General features: G+C 40.6%; 1 protein-coding gene across 1 annotated transcript in view; it reads left to right on the top strand.

Annotated features, from left to right (window-relative positions):
* The window catches only part of EPB41L4A (erythrocyte membrane protein band 4.1 like 4A), a 281,882-nt gene that overhangs the window by 184,160 nt on the left and 75,494 nt on the right, over positions 1-22,228 (top strand). The window contains exons 10-12 of the mRNA XM_068964938.1: positions 10,714-10,805; positions 12,069-12,146; positions 18,076-18,197. Coding sequence (XP_068821039.1) covers positions 10,714-10,805; positions 12,069-12,146; positions 18,076-18,197 — 292 coding nt within the window. The remainder of the gene's footprint in view (positions 1-10,713; positions 10,806-12,068; positions 12,147-18,075; positions 18,198-22,228) is intronic.

Here is a 22,228-nt window from a genome sequence, read left to right as displayed (position 1 = left end):
AACGCCCTATTGCTCCAGGGTCAACTGTAGACTTTCATATTTGTCTGATATTTCACTATAATCAGATGAGATTATGCATTCTCAGTTGGAAAGCAGCCCAGGTGAAGTTGTGGCTCTCCTGGGGTGTTAGATCTGGAGGAGCATGGAGACTCCTATCTGCTTCTCGTTGGTTATATTAAATGAGTGTAATTGCTGGGTTTTTTCCCCTCCTTTACAACTAATAGGAAATCTGTGGAGGGATCACGTCATTCAGTGCAAATACTGTGCTCTTGAAAATGTCCCTTAGGTCTAACTGACTTAGGACTCTTTCCTGATTAGATCTTTTACTGTGATGCTTGCAAAATGCTGATTTTCTAGCTCTCTGACTGCCTCAATATTTTATTTTTAATTGGAGGAAAATTGCTTTACACTGCTGTGTTTTTTTCTGCTGTAAAGCTTCAATCAGTCGTGATTAGGTATGTATATGTATGTATATATATACATATACCCTCCACATTTATCAGTCAGTCCTTGACAGTCCACTGTGAGAGCCTCACCTTCTCTCTTTCTAATTTATTTCTGTTATCAGCATGGACTTACTCCTATTTTTTCCAGTGTTTTCTCACGCACTACTGTACCTAGCTATTCTGGTGTTGTAATTGTCCTGCTGCTACTGCTAAGTCACTTCAGTCGTGTCCGACTCTGTGTGACTCCACAGACAGCAGCCCACTAGGCTGCTCTGTCCCTGGGATTCTCCAGGCGAGAATACTGGAGCGGGTTGCCATTTCCTTCTCCAATGCATGAAAGTAAAAAGTGAAAGTGAAGTCGCTCAGTCGTGCCCGACTCTTAGTGACCCCATGGACTGCAGCCTACCAGGCTCCTCTGTCCATGGGGTTCTCCAGGCAAGAGTACTGGAGTGGGCTGCCATCACCTTCTCTGGTAATTGTCCTAGACATGGCCAATGGGAGACCTTTTGACATGCCTCCTGCCACTGTTTTGATTATTTTCTCCCTTTTTTGGCATCTCATGGTATTTCAGGTGCATCTTGTACCTAGCCTGCATTTACACTCTTATCAGTCATTTCTCCAAAGAGCCCTGGTTCCTTTTAGTGGGGAAGGGTCAAGATCTGGGTGTTAGTGTGGTCATTGCTACTGGGATGACTTTGCTTCTGGACTAACTAGTGGACAATGCCAGGGAATACATGCATGAATATACACATATATACAGGTATAAATACATACATCCATACACATGTGCTCAAATGAACTTGTTTCTACATATTTTCAGTTCAGTCCAGTTCAGTTCAGTTGCTCAGTCATGTCCGACTCTTTGCGACCCCATGAATCACAGCACGCCAGGCCTCCCTGTCCATCACCAACTCCCGGAGTTCACTCAAACTCATGTCCATCGAGTCAGTGGTGCCATCCAGCAAACTCATCCTCTGTCGTCCCCTTCTCCTCCTGCCCCCAATCCCTCCCAGCATCAGAGTCTTTTCCAATGAGTCAACTCTTCACATGAGGTGGCCAGAGTACTGGAGTTTCAGCTTTAGCATCAGTCCTTCCAATGAATACCCAGGACTAATCTCCTTTAGAATGGACTGGTTGGATCTCCTTGCAGTCCAAGGGACTCTCAAGAGTCTTCTGCAACACCACAGTTCAAAAGCATCAATTCTTCAGCACTCAGCTTTCTTTAGTCCAACTCTCACATCCATACATGACTACTGGAAAAACCATAGCCTTGACTAGAAGGACCTTTGTTGGCAAAGTAATGTCTCTGCTTTTGAATATGCTGTCTAGGTTGGTCATAACTTCCCTTCCAAGGAGTAAGCGTCTTTTAATTTCTTTTAATTTTCACCATCTGCAGTGATTTTGGAGCCCCCAAAAATAAAGTCTGACACTGTTTCTACTGTTTCCCCATCTATTTGCCATGAAGTGATGGGACCAGATGCCATGATCTTCGTTTTCTGAATGTTGAGATTTAAGCCAACTTTTTCACTCTCTTCTTTCACTTTCATCAAGAGCCTTTTTAGTTCCTCTTCACTTTCTGCCATAAGGGTGGTGTCATCTGCATATCTGAGGTCATTGATATTTCTCCCGGCAATCTTGATTCCAGCTTGTGTTTCTTCCAGTCCAGCGTTTCTCATGATGTACTCTGCATATAAGTTAAATAAGCAGGGTGAGAATATACAGCCTTGACGTACTCCTTTTCCTATTTGGAACCAGTCTTTTGTTCCATGTCCAGTTCTAACTGTTGCTTCCTGACCTGCATATAGGTTTCTCAAGAGGCAGGTCAGGTGGTCTGGTATTCCCATCTCTTGAAGAATTTTCCACACTTTATTGTGATCCACACAGTTAAAGGCTTTGTCATAGTTAATAAAGCAGAAATAGATGTGTTTCTGGAACTCTCTTGCTTTTTCCATGATCCAGCAGATGTTGGCAATTTGATCTCTGGTTCCTCTGCCTTTTCTAAAACCAGCTTGAACATCAGGAAGTTCACGGTTCACATATTACTGAAGCCTGGCTTGGAGAATTTTGAGCGTTACTTTACTAGCTTGTGAGATTAGTGTAATTGTGCGGTAGTTTGAGCATTCCTTGTCATTGTGTTTCTTTGGGATTGGAATGAAAACTGACCTTTTCGAGTCCTGTGGCCACTGTTGAGTTTTCCAAATGTGCTGGCATATTGAGTGCAGCACTTTCACAGCATCATCTTTCAGGATTTGAAATAGCTCAACTGGAATTCCATCACCTCCACTAGCTTTGTTTGTAGTGATGCTTCCTAAGACCCACTTGACTTCCCATTCCAGGATGTCTGGCTCTAGGTGAGTGATCACACCATTGTGATTATCTGGGTTGTGAAGATCTTTTTTGTACAATTCTTCTGTGTATTCTTGCCACCTCTTCTTAATATCTGCTTCTGTTAGGTCCATACCGTTTCTGTTCTTTATTGAGCCTATCTTTGCATGAAATGTTCCCTTGGTATCTCTGATTTTCATGAAGAGATCTCTAGTCTTTCCCATTCTATTGTTTTCCTCTATTTCTTTGCATTGATCGCTGAGGAAGGCTTTCTTGTCTCTCTGTGTTATTCTTTGGAACTCTGCATTCAGATGCTTATATCTTTCCTTTTCTCCTTTGCTTTTCACTTCTCTTCTTTTCACAGCTATTTCTACATATTTTAGAAATCGTAAATTCACACCATACCTCCAGTTTCTGTCTAGCCCCACAGGGCTTGCTCTTCTTTTCCTCATTTCATATTTGTATAACCTTTCTTTGCCTATGAGAATCTTAGCTCCCGACAGTAACACATGTACTTGTTTGTTTGGTCTTAAAACTACATCTCAAGCAGTGTCAGAATTCCTTTGTGCAAACCACTGAAATTGACAGGCTCCTTTTGTTTCTCTCTAGTTGTGGCACCCAGGCTTAGCTGCCGCTTGGCATGTGGTATCTTAGTTCCCTGACCAGGAATCAAACCTGTGTCTCCTGCTTTGGATGGTGAATTCTTAACCACTGGACCACCAGGAAAGTCCCTTGTGCTTTTCCCTTCCTTTAGTAATACCTCCAGATATCTCTATATCAGATCATTGAGAGCTTTCTGATTCTCTTGTACAGCTGCATTTACTTTATTGAGTGTCTATAAAATCATTCACTCAACCAATGTCTTATGCTGGATCATTTGATAGTTCTTGATAGTTGGCAATTATGTTTTTTTCCTTCAGTCAATAACTTTGTGCAAATGTATTTTTATATTGTTGGAGGACTATCTTTGGGGTGTGTTCTCAGGAGTGAGGATGCTCAGTTAAGAGGGTAAGTACATGTGTGAATATTAGGTGTTGCCTTATTCCCATACCCCAGCCGTTACCTGCAGTTTCTGTGCCATTGTACATTTCACCTGCAATGTATAAGTGAACCTGGACTATTTGTACTTTCCTGTAAATGTTCAAATGTGTGACTCTACTGGTCACATTTGGATCCTGAGGCCATAGGACAGTTTGGTTTGGAGTCTTGCAGATTCAGTGATGGACTACGAAACTTGTGGTCAAACAGCATAACGTAAGCTCAGAACTCTCACTTCTCCAACTTTGGACAACTTCCTGAACAACATTGAAACTCCCTTTTCTTGTCTATGAAGTGAGGATGATAAAATCTGTTTTACAGGGTTGTGAGGTTGTACTGTGAATGAACCCAATCCAAAGTTGGACTTGTAGCAAGCACCGGGTACATGTCTCTGTGTTGGAACTGTCTTGCCCTCATGCGCTTAAAGTTTTGCCCTGGAAAGGGCTCAGGCAGCACTTGTTCTTGGAAGGTGAATAGCTGATGCCACAGCAGGAAGGGGAGCTCAGGTCTTTTTCAGGCCCATGGAGTTTCCTTAGCTTCGTTTGCTACTATGTATGTTTTTCCATAATTAAGGGAGCCATTTGTTTGGAAGGAATGTCTAAATTCTGCTATAAAAATTTTCTACATTAAGAGTATCAGTAGATAGTACCAGATATGCCTTCATTTTAACAAGCTTAAGTAACATTTGTTATTAAATTCTTGCAAACATTTGTAAGACTAGCAATAAGGGTTAGTTTTCATGAAAAAATGAAACCTGCAAGTATAAGAAGGAAATGCTGACATTTAAGGAAATTCTACAGTTTCTTTAGAGAGCAGATGAAGAAAAGATAGAGTAAAAACAATAAAAAAAGCAAGCCATCTGGAATCCTGGATTTGCATCTGTGAATTTTTTCAAATAGGAAGAAGAGTAAGCTCAACAAAATAGTTTTTAAAGTTTACTGAAGCATGATGTAAATATTCTCTAATGTTTTGGCTCCTGTTTTCTCCTTTAAATTCCTGGGAGGAAAAGGAAAAAGGGGAGATGCAACACAATCTAACACATCCCTTCAAATTCTGTAATATATATTTCAATGAACTAGAGAGTAAGTAAGTGAAGTCGTTCAGTCGTGTCCGACTCTCTGCGACCCCATGGACTATAGCCTAGCAGCTCTTCTGTTCATGGGATTTTCCAGGCAATAGTACTGGAGTGGATTGCCGTTTTCTTCTCCAGGGGATCTTCCCAACCCAGGGATCCAACCCGGGTCTCCCGCGTTGTAGGCAGATACTTTACCGTCTGAGCCACCAGGGAAGTCTAGAACTAGAAAGAGTTATAAACAATTATTCATTAAGCAATTAATTTCTTTGTAAAAGAGGTAAAAAGGTTTTTCATGTTTAGTGTATAATTTGAAATACCCACATAGCAGACAAAAGAGTTCAAGAGTTCTGGAATATTTTTGCTGTTTTTGTTGTTTTATTATAAAATACAACATATATGTTGGAATGGAAATTAATGTTATTTTTCCAGTGCTCTGTTGAAATGCACAGTGATTTTTAATTCAAACCATATTATGTGCATTTCAGAAAGAATTTTAAAAATAACTGACGTGTGTGTAGGGGTGTTTATATGTAGTGTATAAAAGCCAGAGTTCTAGAAATAAAGGTTTTGCTCTTATAAATCAAGGAAAGACCAGCTACCTTAGCAGCTCTTCGAGAGTCACAGTGTAAAATAGGCTCATTAAAAGGTCTGAGCATTTAACCCGATGTTTCCCAAATTTACTTTACTGTAGAACTCTTTTTATGCCAATATCACGAGACATTAATATTTAAGAGTCACTTTTTAGAGAGCACTCTGTAAAGAAAAAAACAAGATGTTAAAAGAACAAGATAACATTTTATTCAGTGTTTTCAAATTCCATGCTAACTTGCCTTTCCAACTAATAGGAAGATTGATAGTTTTTTTTATTGCAGAACTTACTTGAATTCTTTATATGGCTTTGCACTTGGAATGAGAAAACAGTGGAAGATATGGGGAAAGTGATTAAAATATTGTGCCCACTGTCTGACATACACAAATGTAATTTAATTTTACATTTAGACTCACCATTTATAAAGATAAATTTCTCAAAATACCTAAAATTTTGTGATATTTCTTTGGTATTTATTTTTAGTTCAAGAATAAAGTTTTTTCCATTCTACCATTTGCCTTCCTTTTCTTTATCAGTACTTAAGTTCTTTGTGACTTGCTGTTAGTCCCCTGATTTTTATTTCGTCTGGTGGCTAGAGTAAGTTCACAATTGCCAAGTACATATAAATCTTGTAGAAATCAAATGTTTAAAAAAGGTCCCATAATACTGTAGTCTTGTAATCTTTGCACTTCTTTTTAGCCTCTTCTCTGTCTCTGTGGATCATTGATAAGGAACCTCTCTGCTGTAGGCCTTTCCAATATTTGTGTAATGGTTGCATTTTACCATTGTTAGAAGTACTCATCTCTTTCAAGTATTTGACCTTTGCAGTGTCCCTTAGGTTACTTCAATTGACCTTGGAGATGGGATGAATATGTAATGACAGGATTGAGAAGATGTTTATCGCCGCACTTCTAGGGAAGCTGGGGAAGGCAAACTGTCCGAGGCCGCAGTGAGGGACCAGCTAGAGAAGGGCTTTGTGTGGCGAGGCTGTTGGGCACGGGAAAGGCAGTGAAGCTGGGACCCAGGGAGAGGAAACTGCCGAGCATCTTGCAGTGTGAGCACCTCCGTGACCCTGTCAGTAAACTCAAGGCCCTTCAGAGAAGTCAGGCTCAAAACAGATTGATTTCTTCAAAGCTGCAAAGCGAAACAGCCAGCAAAGATGGGAAAAGAGTGAGAAAAACAGAGGGAGTTAGGTTGGGAATTCATCCATTTGATCTGGGTCCTGAATTCTTACAAATGATGGGATTGGGACTTTGAGCCCCGTTTCCTTAGAGAGCCACAGTATGATGAACCCCCATGTGTTATCTCAGTTAGAGGTGACTTAAGCTTGGTCTGTTTATAAAATAAAAAAAAGTAGATTGAGACTATAGCTTTGCGTCTGGCATGAAATGGCTGAAGTTATGAAGGTATTTGAAAAATTTTGCCAAAAGCATGCATTGGATTCTTGGATAAAGTATTTTAGCAATTGGTTGTAATGAACTTCTGAAGTTAAGCAGCTGCTTGTGTTTATATGAACGAATGGAAAGGTGCTAATTGTCCATGTCCTTTTGGAAAAGGTTTAGCAGGTAGTGAGTGAGTGAAGTTGCTCAGTCGTGTCCGACTCTTTGTGACCCCATGGGCTGTAGCCCATAAGGCTCCTCTGTCCATGGAATTTTCCAGGCAAGAGTACTGGAGTAGGTTGCCATTTCCTCTCCAGGGGATCTTCCCGACTCAGGGATCGAACCTGGGTCTCCCGTATTGCAGGCAGACGCTTTACTGTCTGAGCCACCAGGAAAGTCCCTAAAGAAGTGAAAGTCGCTCAGTTGTGCCCGGCTCTTTGTGACCCCACGGACTGTACAGCCCATGGAATACTCCAGGCCAGAATACTGGAGTGGGCAGCCTTTCCCTGCTCCAGGGGACCTTCCCAACCCAGGCAGGAATCGAACCCAGGTCTCCCGCACTGCAGGCGGATTCTTTACTAGCTGAGCCACAAGGGAAGGCAAGACATTTAAATATCACGTCAGTTACATTAATGTCAGCAGTTATTTTAAGTGGCAAAAATATATAGAATTTATTCAGAGTGCCTGGCTCTTTTTTTAGAAATTTATTTGTATCAACTCACCTTTTAGTATTTGGATCATTCTGCTAACAGTGGGACAAAGTCCAGGCAGCTAGTGTTAAAGCCCTGTTTGAATGGGGGAATGAGTTTATACTTGTCATTGCATGGGGCAGAAGTAATTAGGGGGGCTGCGGGAAACTCTTTTGTTCCTTTAATAAATTTGTACCCAAGGAAATTTGCTGCTGCTGCTGCTAAGTCGCTTCAGTCAGACAGCAGCCCACCAGGCTCCCCTGTCCCTGGGATTCTCCAGGCAAGAACACTGGAGTGGGTTGCCATTTCCTTTTCCAACGCGTGAAAGTGAAGTTGCTCAGTCATGTCTGACTCTTTGAGACTCCATGGACTGCAGCCCACCAGGCTCCTCTGTCCATGGGATTTTCCAGGTGAGAGTACTGGAGTAGGTTGCCATTGCCTTATCCTCAAGGAAACTTGGGAAAACCCAATTCTGGTTGGATCCTAAAATTCTGGTTGGATCATTAGGTGATGGTAGTTTGTGTCTATATGAAAAGTAAAAGAATGCAGATGTTTATTAAAGAATAGAGTGAATACCAGTCCAAGAAAAGTTTGAGGAGATTTATTTTATTTTCAAGTTAAAAAAATTTTTTTCCTGCATTTTTGGAAATCTAGGTAATATATGTAATTAAATCACTTTGTGAAAATTCGATTTAATATGTCAATTCCACGTTAGTTTTGGATGTTCTTGATAGAACATGAAGGTGTCTCTGTCACAGAGTAGTCATCAGCAGCCACCATCTCTTAGTGCTTCAGTTGCTGACAGAGAGAGATATTGAGAAAGGTGATAGTTGGGGGAGTAGGGGAGGAGCCTGGGGCTTCCCAGATAGCTCAGCTGGAAAAGAATCCACCTGATTGGATCCCTGGGTGGGGAGGATCCCCTGGAGAAGGAAATGGCAACCCACTCCAGTATTCTTGCCTGGAGAATCCCATAGACTGAGGAGCCTGGCAGGCTGCAGTCCACAGGTTTGCGAGAGTCGGACACGACTTAGTGACTAAAACACCAGGGGGACCCTGTCTTATACTGGCTATTTTTTTTTTTTTTTTTTAACAAGCCATGCTGCATCTTACTTCTCCAACTGGGGATAGAACACACACCTCCTGCAGTGGAAGCACAGGGTCTTACCCACGGGACCACCAGGGAAGTCTCATATACTGACTTTATCTTATTTATCCTGATACACAGCCAGAGACTCAGTATTTTACAATTTATGGCCTGTGCATTATGTGTTGGATAATCCAGTGACCTCAAAACACTGGCATGTTATGTAAGAAGCTCTTAATAGTGGTTGCCTCTGGGGAGGGGAATTGGAGACAATGGTGAGAGGGAGGTTTAGTTCTCATTGTGTAACCACTTCGGTAACTTTTGGTGTTTTTACCACGTGTATGTATTTAAAAAGGAAAAGTGAAAGAAGAAAAATTCCCCTCTAAGCATCCCCATCTCCTGACAGGATGCTTGGTCTCCTTTTGCCTCCAAGGGTCTTCGGTGATTTCCACTGCTCCCCCTGGTTTCTTTTGCTTTTGAGGAAGACACATTCTGAATTCATTGCCTTTTCTTACTCATCCCTACCTTTTAAATCCTTACCCCTTTCATGAAAGCCACTGAAGATTTCTCCCCATGAAATGCAGTGACCTCTTTTCAAGCCCTGTGACCTTTCTGGGTCACTGGAGACTTGCCCTCTCCCCCATCCTCCCTGACACCATTGCCTCCTGGTCCATGTTGGCCTGTCTTACTCCACCTTCGTGAGCATCTCCACTGTGATCCCATCATTATCTGTACTCTCTGTCTGAGCAAACTGTTTTAGATTCTCGGGTAAAATCACCTATACCAGCAGACACGACCTCTCTCCTCAGCCTGCCCATGCATATTTACCGGCCCGCTAGGCATGTGGAGTTCCCAATTCTATGGGCGCCTCAAAATCAAAACAGTGTGAGCTATTGTCCATTCCTCTGCCATCCAAGTCCCCAGGTTTTTCCACTTGCTATATTTTAGTACTTTGCTGCACCCAGCTCAGAAACCTAGACTTGCCCAAGTTCCTTCCTCCACCTCACGAAGTTTGGAATTACAGGTTGTCTTGCTATAACATGCATATGTTGGCTCTGTTTCCATCACACCATTTCATTTTGCAAATAAACTCCTAAATTGGGCAGCTTCATTCTAGATGGACTTGGGAAGAAACCTCCTGCATGTAAATGTTCTGTCCTTGCTAAAAGGATGTGTAAAGGGAGAGGAATCACTCAATTATTCTTCTGCATTGGCGATTTTGTGTGTATGAAGCCATGGGAACCTTATTCCACAGGCATTTCTGCATTTGTGACTTGAGTTTGATTTTTATTTGAAACTAAATTAGCAATTATGTAACTTCACAGAGCTTGTGGCTTACTATTATTTTTGTATAGATACTGTATTTTGCTTGGTTTTCTATTAAGTCACTTTAAAAAATAGTATCTTTTCCTGTAAAATTCAAATTATATCTAATATTGCCTCTGTTTCTTATGTATTAAACTATATAACTATAAAATAGATATTGCATATGTATAAAATAGATGAGGAACTACCAGATTAAAATAATGGTGAAAATTAATTGCATACCTAGTATATGGCAGTTTACATCTGTCATGTCATTTAATTTCTTTCACCCAATAACTTGATGCAGAATGGAGAAACTCGGTAACTTGCCCAGATTACACTGCTGTGATGGTGTTGCCCCGCCTAGCAGCCCCTCTTGAGATTCTTTCATTTAAGTGTGGCCTGTACATCCCTGAAAAAAATACAGTTAAGAACTGGATTTATGAGTGTCTTCTTTTTTGGGGGGTTTGATTTCCACGTGGTCAGTATTTTTCCTGTTCCGGTGCACGTTGTTGGCAGAAGAGTTTTCAGTGCTTCCACGCCATCACTGTGATTATTTGCAGTCATGGGGTGATGTAGAAAAAGGTAGTAGAGGTGATGGTGTTAAAATTTCATGGCACTTACATTTTGTAATTCTATCAAGAGATAATTGTTCTTTTTTTTCTTTTTTAATGTGTTTACAATGATTTCTCTGCTTGCTTGAATTTTTGGTACCTAGAAGGTGGCTGTCTGAAAAATCTTATGGTCTGTAATTTATATTCTCACATTTTTTTTCTCTCTTAGTGCAGTGAAACCTCATTCTTTTTTGAAGCTCGAAGTAAAACTGCTTGCAAGCATCTTTGGAAATGTAGTGTAGAATATCACACATTTTTTAGGTATGTTCCTTTGCCTAATAAATGAAAATTGTGTTTGCTTTTATAACAAGAATTCTATTCTTAGAAGAAATTTATAAGTGTTTCTCTTTTATTAACTTCTTTACATGCATATGTATGTAGATTTTTTGTTTGTTTGCTCATGCTATAGGAAAGGATCAAGGATGATTGCTTTTTGGGTTTATGTAAAAGTATAGCTTTGGTATTGGTGGGAGTTAAGTGTTCTGCTGTGAACACACTAAAATTGAAATGCCTAGCCTCGAAATATGGAATGGGTGGCTAGGTATGCAAAGCTTACAGAAAAGACCAAGGTTGGTCATGTAAATTTTGTAGGTAATAAGGCAGGCAGTAGGCAGACAGTCGCCTATGGAAACAGTAAAGAGAGGAAAGGGACTGCGCTGTGGGACCCTCCCAGCGCTTAGAGGACGGGAGCGTGGGGAGTGGGAAGTAAGGGCGGCAGATGCTGTGACGAGTGAGGAGCTGGCATCTGCCTTGTGTGCTCCTGGGAGGTCGCAAAGATGTAGGCAGAGCACTGACCGTTGGGTTGTGTGGGTACTGCTTGTTTGACATTCTTATAGTGTAAAGATTAAATTTTATCAGGTAATGTTATACATTAAACTGTTTTTGGTTTTCAAATTTAGATTAATCCTTCCCCTTTTTCCTTTTTGATTTACACAGAACATTTTTTCCAAATAGTATGATGCTAGAGGAGTAGTAGTATAAAATGATCCACATCTTTTGAGGAGTTTGTATCCAGAAAGGGATGTAGCCCAAAATGTCTGAGACATTACCTCTCCATCAGTGGGGCGGGGCCAAGAAACTCCACTTGGAGCTGTGTGTTGAATGTACCATAGAATGGAATATGAGGAAGAGTGAACCATAGCATTAGATATGATGAACTGCCATGAGAACCTTGGCTTGGCTTAATCAACACAGTGGCAAAGTTCCCAAGAGAATTTAAGTAGAGAAATTAAATTTATTCACAACAAAATCTTCCTTGTAAGGGTGATGATATATTTAATAGTCTTCAGGAAGTATGAGTATTTTGATATCATACTTGTATAAAATAGTAGAATGTGGTTGTTGTTTTAAATATTAGCTTTAAAATAATCAATGATTTTTTTTTGCCAATATGTAGACTGAGTAAAATATTTCAACTATGTGTTAAGCAGTATTGCACTATTACATATTTCTGCATAGTTTTTGCTCATGTTACATAAGTATATTTGTAAGTCTTTCTCTAATTTTCTTTTACAAATTCATTAGAATGCCAGAAAATGAATCAAATTCATTGTCAAGAAAACTCAGCAAGTTTGGATCCATGAGTTATAAGCACCGGTATAGGTAAATGGCATTCTTTTCCTTTGGGGTGTGTGGATGTGTGTATGAATGCATATTTAATCTAACCATCCAGATGCATGCATGCATATTAAAGTTTGTGATCTCATTTTTTTTTGATTTTTTTTTTTTCATAATGCCAGTTATTTTGATAGGCAATAACAGTTTATTAAACTTTCTTGACGAAAATGATTTTCTAGGTTTAATGATCTTTAAAGAGTACATTAGCTTGATTAACTACAGAGTTTTTAGAATGTAGTAGAGCTTACTATCTTCAGAAATTCATTTTGGTCCAATTATCAGTTATCTCCAATTATGTGGTGATTATGAAACAGAGTAGATATTCTGAATAGTAGTCTATTGGTATTCTTAGGATATTCAGTTAATTCTCTGTTGCAGCATCATGGGTCAAATGTTTTCTGTAGTATAATGCTTACAACATAGTAATGCTAGCAAGTATATGTTAACTTTATGGAGCAGTACCCAGTGCCATATATTGTGCTAAATGTGTCCCAATATCGCTTCTTTAATCATTGCAGTCTTATTGATGTTATCCTCATACCATGTGAGGAAACTGAGGCTCAGAGACAAGTCACTTTTCAGAGAAACCAACCAGGAAATGTTGATGTTGGGCCCACTGTCTGGCAGTCTAACTCCAGACAGAGCCTGTGTCTTACCGGTTAGTCAGACTGTCGCATGTTGCGAGGAAAGCTTGATTGTCAAGCAGCCAGGCAGGTGCTTGTGAAAATGGAAAGTTTCTATGTTTTGAAAAATAATTTGTTTTGTTTCAATTCATTCTGTTAACTGGAGAACCTGTGATGTTGAAGACAGTATAATAGGTGCCCAGAGATAGAATAAGATTTCACCACCTTTGCCTTCGGCTTCCCTAGTGGCTCAGACGTAAAGAATCTGCCTGCAATGTGGGAGACCTGGATTTGATACCTGGGTTGGGAAGAACCCCTGGAGAAGGGCATGGCAACCCACTCCAGTATTCTTGCCTGGAGAATCCCATGGACAGAGACTGTAGACTGGCGGGCTACAGTCCATGGGGTCGCAAAGAGTCGGACACGACTGAGCAACTAACACCTCTGCCTTCAGAGAGCTACAGTATTATTCAGTGAGCAATGACAGAGCAGTGAGATGGTCCCAGGCCCTATAAAACTGAAGCAGGGTGCAGAAATGGCACTTTGAAGGCAGGACACTGTTCTGTCAGTCTATTTGAGACATCTCCAAGTGAAATGCTTACTTAGGAGACTTAAAAATCAAACCAGGTCAAGCGTTTGCAAGATAATAATATGCCAGGTTTTAATTCCTTTCTTTCATGAACCACTTTTTAAAATCTTGCTTTGAAACCAGGGATAATCAGTAAAGGAGTGATTAATATTAAATGTTCAGTACATTAATCTTTACATATTCACTTGGATGTTTCCTCATTTGCTGACTTAACACTTAAGTATTATTATATTATAGATGTTCTTGGTATTTGTAGGAAAGTGTTTATTGAAATCCAAAGATTTAAACTTTGTTATCAAGGTTTTCCCCTAGATAGTGAGAGTATTTACTTTTATAGTAAAGAAAACAGCTCATAGTGAGTATTTGGGCTCTTCTTCCCATTGGGACGTAACACATTTCAAGGGTTATAGAGTGAATGTGTAAACCTGTCTCTTTGTCACTGAAATGAAGCTAGTGAAAAAGCATCTGTCTTAATATTCATAATGCGAAATTTGTAATTATGCTGTTTAACATACACTGTAGCTGGTTTCCACAAATTTACCATACCTGATTTTTCAAATTTATTGAAATGCAAATGCTGTCGCTCTGGGAATTATTATTAGGAAGTTATTGGATTTTGCATATTAAGTATAATTTCTTCCACAAAAGTAATTAAAGGTAACCTTTGCAAATTGGAAGCTCTGCTAAATCTGTTCTAATTTTGTGGGTGGTGTTAACTGCTTAGTAAATCTTAATGAAATTCGAGTCTCAATGTCTGTATGTAGGAAGCACTAACATTATGCAATTCCTGGAAGAAGGATGTTTCATCCCACTACCCAGAGCCAGGCTTAGGCAGGGATGGGTCTCTGACTACTGGGTGGTCACCAGTACACGACTGTTAATTGTCAAGAGTAATAACCGCCAATCTTTAAAAAACATCGTACGTCTGTTCCTTTATTTTGAGACATTCTGGAGACAAGCAGGAAGGATGGAAGAACTCTGGAAACAGAAAGCTCCTTCCTTTACCCTGTAGGCTTTTAGAGCGTGGGAGATAGTGAACGGCATAACCAGTGGCTGTGGTGTGTGAGTGTGGTTGTCTGTGTGTATAACTCTACATGTGTTTACAGTGGAGTATGTGTATGTAGGAGTGTGTGATAGAGAAAGACAGTTCTAGTCTTTACTTTCTCTTTTGCATCTTAGGGCTTGCAGAATACCAAGGAGATTCCAACATCTTTAAGAAAAAACTAGTCATTACTTTAGAGGAGAAAACTTAATTTTAGTGGTATGTGACAGGCAATCCTTTCAGAAATTCAAAATTAAATTTTTGGGAAAAGATAGAGCTGAAATGTGACAGTCAAAGTCATTTATTGGTTTATTATCAGATACCAGTAATCTGAAATAGAGACTGATTAAGTCTTTGGTTAAATATTTTGTTATACACTGCTCTCTCTTCCTCTGAGCCCCTTAAAAACTAACCTTGCCTCTACCTGTTGTTAAGTTTGTAGAGGACTCTTGGTTTGGATGAATGAATGAGTTGTGTAGAGCTTATACTCTAGCAATGAGACTTCGACCTGAGAACCACCTCTCGCCTGCAGAACCCTGATAGCCTTGTTGCCACATTTCTTGAAGTGTGAAAGAGATCCAGTCCTCCTGAGAACTTACTTTGTCTCAAGTGCTTTCATGTGTATTACTTTGTTAAATACATTCAGTGACCCATCAAAGGGGCCTTATCCTCATTTGTATAGACAAGATATTTGAGCCCCCCCGCCCTGCCCCCCGCCAAGTCTAAGGTAATTGAACCAGACCTTTAGCTAGTAAGCAGCAGAGTTGAGATCTGAACCTAGGTGTCTTGTTCTCTTCCCTCTACCCAACCAATGGCTATTTGTAGCCTCACTTTGGAGCTGAAGAAGGGCTGCTGGCGGGGCCTCCCAGCATGGAATGGGAGTATGTGTGCCACAGGGTGAGGGGTGGGCAAGTGGGTGACATGGGGACAAAGCTCTATCCTGCCACTGTGAAGAGCCACTAGGCGTGTAGGAGCGCTTACACCAACACTGAGAATCTCTGCATTGGCCCCGTGCTTTTCTGTTACAAGGAAGTACTAAGAACACCACAGAGGAGTATTTCTGCTGGGAAATAATATGAACAATGGAAATGCAGACGAGGAGAATAAGGTGCTAGGAGATTAAAAAAATAACCTACTGAAGACCACGCATTTCTGCTAGAGCTGAGCTTTGAGCCAGGCTTGTAGCTTTAAAGTACATGGCTGTGTGCACTGTTTCTTCTCCTGGGCTGCCAGGCTGTGCCACCCCGGCCAGCTGGAGGATAGAAAGCTTCTTCCGGTCCTGGGTCCTGTGTAGCCTCTGCCAGGTCAGCTTATGTCCCTGGACTTCAGTTTTATTAGTCTTGTGATATGATTTTCTCATTTCTTCTTTATTCCTGAGAAACAAGCCATGAGGAAAAGTTGAATAATAAAATAAAATCTCATTATCAAATGCCTCAGTAGTCCACATATTAGGTTATGTTTTTAGGCCAAAAATTTTTTCCTCCATGCAATGAAGTACAGACTATCCAAGTCTTAGATTAAGTCTGTTGCAAGGAGATCTTATCTTCATACTTCAAATAATTTATAATAATGGAATTTTGCTGTCTGTATAGAATTTTAAAAAGATTTTCAGGGGAGACATGTTGCTATTTGTATTACCTTATGTACTACCTTTAGAATAGCTAAAACTGTTGAAAGTTCTCAAATTAATAATTTTTTAAATGTGTTTATTTGTATTTAGTTAATAATTATGTAACATTTTATGTGCTTGGCATTGTTGTGGAAAATTTAGAAACATTCATACTTAACATTCATAATAAGCCTATAAAGTGTTCATTGGTATTATTGTTGCTTTAGTAATGAGGAAGCTGAGATACAGACAGTTTGAGTAATGTTTCCCGGAGTCAGAGAGCTAGGATATGACATAGCTGAAATTTGAGTCCAGTGTCCAGAGCTTCTTATTAACAATATACTAATATGTGAAAACAGCAAAATGAAAGTTGATAAATGGCAATTTTCTTATCATGTTATTAGATTTCTATATGATACATTTTCACTGTATATGAGGGGAAATAGTTACATTTCAAGTGGAAGCAAGCCTGTCACTCTGTGCCCCCCACCCCCCTGCCCTCCCCCTGGTTTTCATGAAGTCTTGAATGTGGAGTATGTACACTCATGGATAGAAACTGTCATTTTCATTCCACATAGTAAGTCGTATCCCCAGTTAGCCCGATGAGAAATTGCTTGTTATGAATGTTTCAGGCCTCTGTTTCTTGTGAAAATGAATGGGGTAGTAAGTAAGGAGGGGAGTTTCCACAGAAGTATGTAGGAAGTAAATTCGGCTTTTTCCGTCTCATTTGATCTCTTTTGGGGAAAGAGCCACCAGTATGTATCTTGTAAATGGAGGGCAAATAGGTTGAGGCCATTAAAAGACCTTTTTCCCATTAGATGGAGCTTCTCATAGCGAATCAAAGTAGTCACTGAGAAATTCCTTTTCTCTGTACCTAAATGACACTTTCCTTAAAATCCAAGAGTCATTTATTGGTTCGGATTCAGCAGCTGTGGAATAAATTTTTAGTAGAATGAATGTTGACTGAAATTCAGCAAATTAAGTTACATGGTTCTTGAGAAGTTTAGTTTCTCCTCAGGGAAAGCTCACCCTGTTGCCTCATAGACTCATAAGGAAGTGCTGCTGTGCCGGGGGATTCTGGTGCTCTGAATCTTCCTGGGTACTTGCTGGCACAGGTGGGGTGTGCGGAATCAGGGGCTGATTGTGTCACAGGGTTCAGAGTACAGTCTCACCAAGTGGCCCACTGGCAGAGGCTCTATGACTTGCCTTGTAAGTACAGCACGAGGACATGTCGACTCATGTGGAATCTTTGCCCTCAGTACTTCAGCCCAGCACGGTTTCATTACTAAGTTGTGGAGCTGACAACATGAGCATCCTCAGTTTCTAGCCTATCATTCTACTTAAATCCAAACCTGATTCCTCCTTTAATAAATTTTTTCTTGGTTCTCTCTCTGAAAAATCTTCCTTATGTCAGCTGAGGGGGAAAAAAAAGTGCAACATGAGAGCTGTGAGTCAAGCTTTACTGGTGCTTGTAGAGAGAGGACTAGAGGCTGAGAGATGGTCTTTCAGATAGCTCTGAGGACCTGCCCCTAAGGGAATGTGTGCAATCAAACACACACCTCTGTAGAAGGTTGCTGCTAGTCGCCAGGAGCAGATGTCTCCATTAGTGATTGCAGTGCTCCTCTAGTATGAGAAGATGCAAGAGATCAAGCTCGTAAAATATTCTGAAAACGTCTGTCTGAAGGCCTGTTTTGCCACTTTTTCCCAGAGCACAGAGTGCCTCAGTCCCAATCTCTGTCCCGAATCCCTTTCAGAGTATGTCGAAGGTCAGCAACTTAGTGGCTAGTGGCTTCATTCTTGCAGAACCAGATGATGGGTGACATTCTTCAGCTGGCACTTATATCTCAACCAAACCTTTCCTGTTGGACTTTGTTACTTCCCTGCTTAACACTGCAATGAGAATCATTTGAAGCTCCTATATAATCTACGTGAGTCGGGTTTGTTTGTTTTTTTCTTTCTCTCCATACACTGCAGATATTCTTTATGAGCTGTGCTTTAATTTTGTGGCTGTGTGGTCTTACCTGTGTTACTCAAAATGTTGTATTTTCAAGTGGCAGGACAGCACTACAGATGAGTCGAGATCTTTCTATTCAACTTCCCCGGCCTGATCAGAATGTGTCAAGAAGTCGAAGCAAGACTTACCCTAAGAGAATAGCACAAACACAGCCAGCTGGTAAGTCACAGAGCCCCCAACTCATCAGTGTAACCTTGCATTTCCTTTTAGGCTGTTGGTATGGCATATACTTAAGTGGTGACTGTAGCCTTGAAAGGTTTTGACTGTTAACACTAGAGTTTTCAATTTGACCCAGAAAATGTCCAAGCAATCAGAAATTATTCATAAGTTGACAGGTAATCAATTTGAATCACTGTAACTTGCTTAATGACTATACTTAATAATTCATTTTTTGAAGAGGTTAAATAAAATCACAACTGAGCAATTTCTTAGTTTGGTGTAGCTGAGATTAGAATTAAAACAAAGTCTTAGCAAAACTCATTAAAAAAATTACTGCTGGCGTAATAGTCTGTGAACAATTTAATTGGTTTTTTATTGTTGTTGGACTTTGTTTCATTGTGCAGTATAATAAAGTGCATAAAATATACAAACATATATACCTATGCACATAAACATAAATGTGTTATGTTTGAGGGCTTCCCAGCTAGTTCAGTGGTCAAGAATCCACCTGGCAATGCAGGAGACTCAGGAGATGCCGGTTCTGTCCTTGGGTTGGGAAGATCCCTTGGAGGAGGAAATAGCAACCCATTCCAGTATTCTAGCCTGGAAAATGCCACATACAGAGGGACCTGGCAGGCTGCAGTCCATGGGGTCGCAAAGAGTCAGGTATGACTGAGCATTACACATACATATGTGTGTGAAACTGAAAATCACTCAGTCATGTCCGAATCTTTGCGACCCCATAGACTATACACTTCCCTGGTGGCTCAGACGGTAAAGCATCTGCTTACAATGCAGGAGACCTGGGTTCAATCCCTGGGTCAGGAAGATCCCCTGGAGAAGGAAATGGCAACCCACTCCAGTACTCTTGCCTGGAAAATCCCATGGATGGAGAAGCCCAGTCGGCTACAGTCCACGGGGTCACAAAGAGTCGGACGCGACTGAGCGACTTCACTTTCACTTTCAGACTATATAGTCCATGGAATTCTCTAGGTTAGAATGCTGGAGTGGGTAGCCGTTACCTTCTCCAGGGGATCTTCCCAATCCAGGGATTGAACCCAGGTCTCCCACATTATAGGCGGATTCTTTACCAGCTGAGCCACCAGGGAAGCCCAAGAATACTGGAGTGGGTAGCCTATCCCTTCTCCAGGGGATCTTCCCAACCCAGGAATAGAACTGGAATCTCCTGCATTGCAGGTGGATTCTTTACCAGCTGAGCTACCAGGGAGTCCCCACATGTGTGTATATATATGTATATATATGCGTACTCGTGCACACACACACACAATGTAACATAGCCTGTAGCCCCAGAAGTCCCTGCTATTTGCTTGATCACAGCCTCACCATCTCCTCTTCTCCCAACTGGCAAAAACCCCCATCTGACTTTGTGATAATTATTTCCTTACTTTCACTATAATTTTACTGCTTATGTAGCCTTCTCTGAACAAAGTAGTTTATTTTGCCTGTTTTTGAAGTGTAGTATAAATGAATCAGGAAGGGTGTTCTTTTAAAGTGCATTCATTTTCCTTGCAGTGAGTTTTCTGTTGTATGACAGCTTCTTTATCCATTCTACTGTTGATGTACATTGGGTTATTCAGGTTTTCTGTTTTTAATGCACACCACTTCTTTAATAAAGCCGCCTAATCCATCAGTTTTAACCTATGTTCAATGCTCAGAGCTCACAGATTTTACTCTAAAGTGATAGTACTAACATTGGTTTGTTGTTTCTTACAGATCACCCTTGTCTAACACTTTTCACAGGATTTTCACATATATTATTTCACTTGAGCCTCACAGTAATCCTGGAAGGGAGGGCATGGCAAAGTCTGTGTTTTCATTTTACAGATGACAAAGACATGGTCTCAGTAGCTAGACAGGAGTGAGGCTGGGATGAGAGCCCAGACCTCCTGGGTCTTTTTGCCATATTGTATGAAATGAATGGAATTTTTAATAACAGTAATTAACATCTGAACATTGCATGACAGCTGGCAAAGCATTATGACAGCCGTTGTTTCTTTTAATCCTCATACCAAGGCTATGAGGAACATGTTTAAGTTTGCTCCACTGCTGCTGGCTGTGAGAATATCACCTGACTTATTTAGCGTTTCTAGAGTGAAATTAAATCTGATTGTAGGTCCCCTCCTCTCACTGGGCTGAGCAGAAATTAAATTCTTTCTGATGTTTCTACAGTGGCAAAAATTAGACATGATTTAATTTTACAATAGATTACTGTGCCACATAAGTAATATCATTATCCTCATTTAGCTGTTGAGGAAACTAAGATTATAAAGGTAATTTAGCCAAGATTACATAATAGGCAGGTGACTTAGGACAGAAATTTTCACCTTGAAATTTAATCTTTATCTTAATATTTTGTGATTATCTTTGTATCTGATCAGTATTAATCCTTTGGATCAAGTGCAGTGTGGTATAATTGATAGGCAAACTTTCATATCATCAGGCATTTCTGAAACACCAGGCCTCATGAACTTATTCTGAGACTAACTGAGAATATCAAAAGCATTCCTTGTGTCAAATCAACATTTCATTCCACTTGAGATGCTGGAATCACACATGCTTTTTACACAAACCTGCTCAGGTTGCTTCTTTTCCTCTCTTCATATGCTCTTAGAAAAATATCTGCCTGTATAGCACTCTGTCTTTCTGTCTGTCTCTCCTTGTAAGCCTAAATTCCAAAAGCTGATTATTTTAGGGACAGAGGTTTTGTTTGTTTGTTTCTTTGCTGGCTTATGTAGAATCCAACCAAGTGCAATTTTGACAAACCTGCCTGAAACTGTATTGAGCCTCATGTTTTCTCCCTTCCTGCGTAGTGTTGCATTAAAACACATTCCTTCTAGGGTGAGGGCTTCCCAGGCTCAGCGGTGGAGAGGTGAAGAATCCTCCTGCCAAGCAGAGACGGGGTTTGATCCTTGGGTTGGGAAGATCTCCTGGAGAAGGAAATGGCAACCCACTCCAGTATTCTTGCCTAGGAAATCCCATGGATCGAGGAGCACGGTAGGCACCATGCGGTCACAAAAGAGTCAGACAGGACCTAGCAACTGAGAAGGAGCACGAGCTGGGGAGGGGCTGAGGAGGTGGCCGCACACAGCCCAGGGTGCTCTGGGACAGCCTCTCAACGTCAGGCCAAGCATCTTCTCCAAAGGTTGCACTTGTTACGCTTTTATTATTATAAAAGTACATGCTTGCTTTAGAAAATTTAGGAACTTCCAAACCTCCCCATTCAAAAAAAATCTTTCATACTCAGTTCCATTCTCTGAATGTTCAGTCACTAAGTCGTGTCTGACTCTTTGTGACCCCATGGACTGTAGCAAACCAGTCTCCTCTGTCCTCTGCTATCTCCCGGAATTTGCTCAAGTTCATGTCCATTGAGTCAGTGATGCTCTCTAACCGTCTCATCCTCTGCTTCCCCCTTCTCCTTTTGGCTTCCATCTTACCCAGCTTCAGCATCTGCTAGTGCTGAGACTATTTTATATAGGCTTCTGGTCATTTGTATATCTTTTCTGCAAAAATGATATAGAATTGTTTTACAACCTACGTTTTATTTAATACTGTGTCGTGAAAATATTCTAACAAGTGTTAAATGTTCTCACACAGTACCATTTTAATGACCCTGTGATTTCCTGCTACACAGGTGCATGGACGTGACATAATTTATTCAATTAGTCTTTAGTTTTTGGATATTTAAGCTGTTTCAAAACTTGAAGAATATAAATATAACTAAAGTGAATATCTTCGAGGTGATCTCTCTAAGTATTCATGCTAGTTTTATAAAAGTGGCATCTTTTTATTAAAAAAAAAAAGTGAAAGTCACTCAGTCATGTCCGATTCTTTGCGACCCCCATGGACTGTACAGTCCATGGAATTCTCCAGGCCCAGAATACTGGAGTGGGTAGCCTTTCCCTTCTCCAGGAGATCTTCCCAACCGAGGGGTCGAACTTAGGTCTCCCACATTGCAGATGGATTCTTTACCAGCTGAGCCACAAGGGAAGCCTATTCAAAAAAAAAGAGTG

The sequence above is a fragment of the Capricornis sumatraensis genome, chromosome 2, assembly GCF_032405125.1.
Source record: "Capricornis sumatraensis isolate serow.1 chromosome 2, serow.2, whole genome shotgun sequence".
Classification (NCBI taxonomy): Eukaryota; Metazoa; Chordata; class Mammalia; order Artiodactyla; family Bovidae; genus Capricornis; species Capricornis sumatraensis.
Note: the sequence above shows the minus strand (reverse complement) of the source record. Positions and strands in the feature narration are given on the sequence as shown.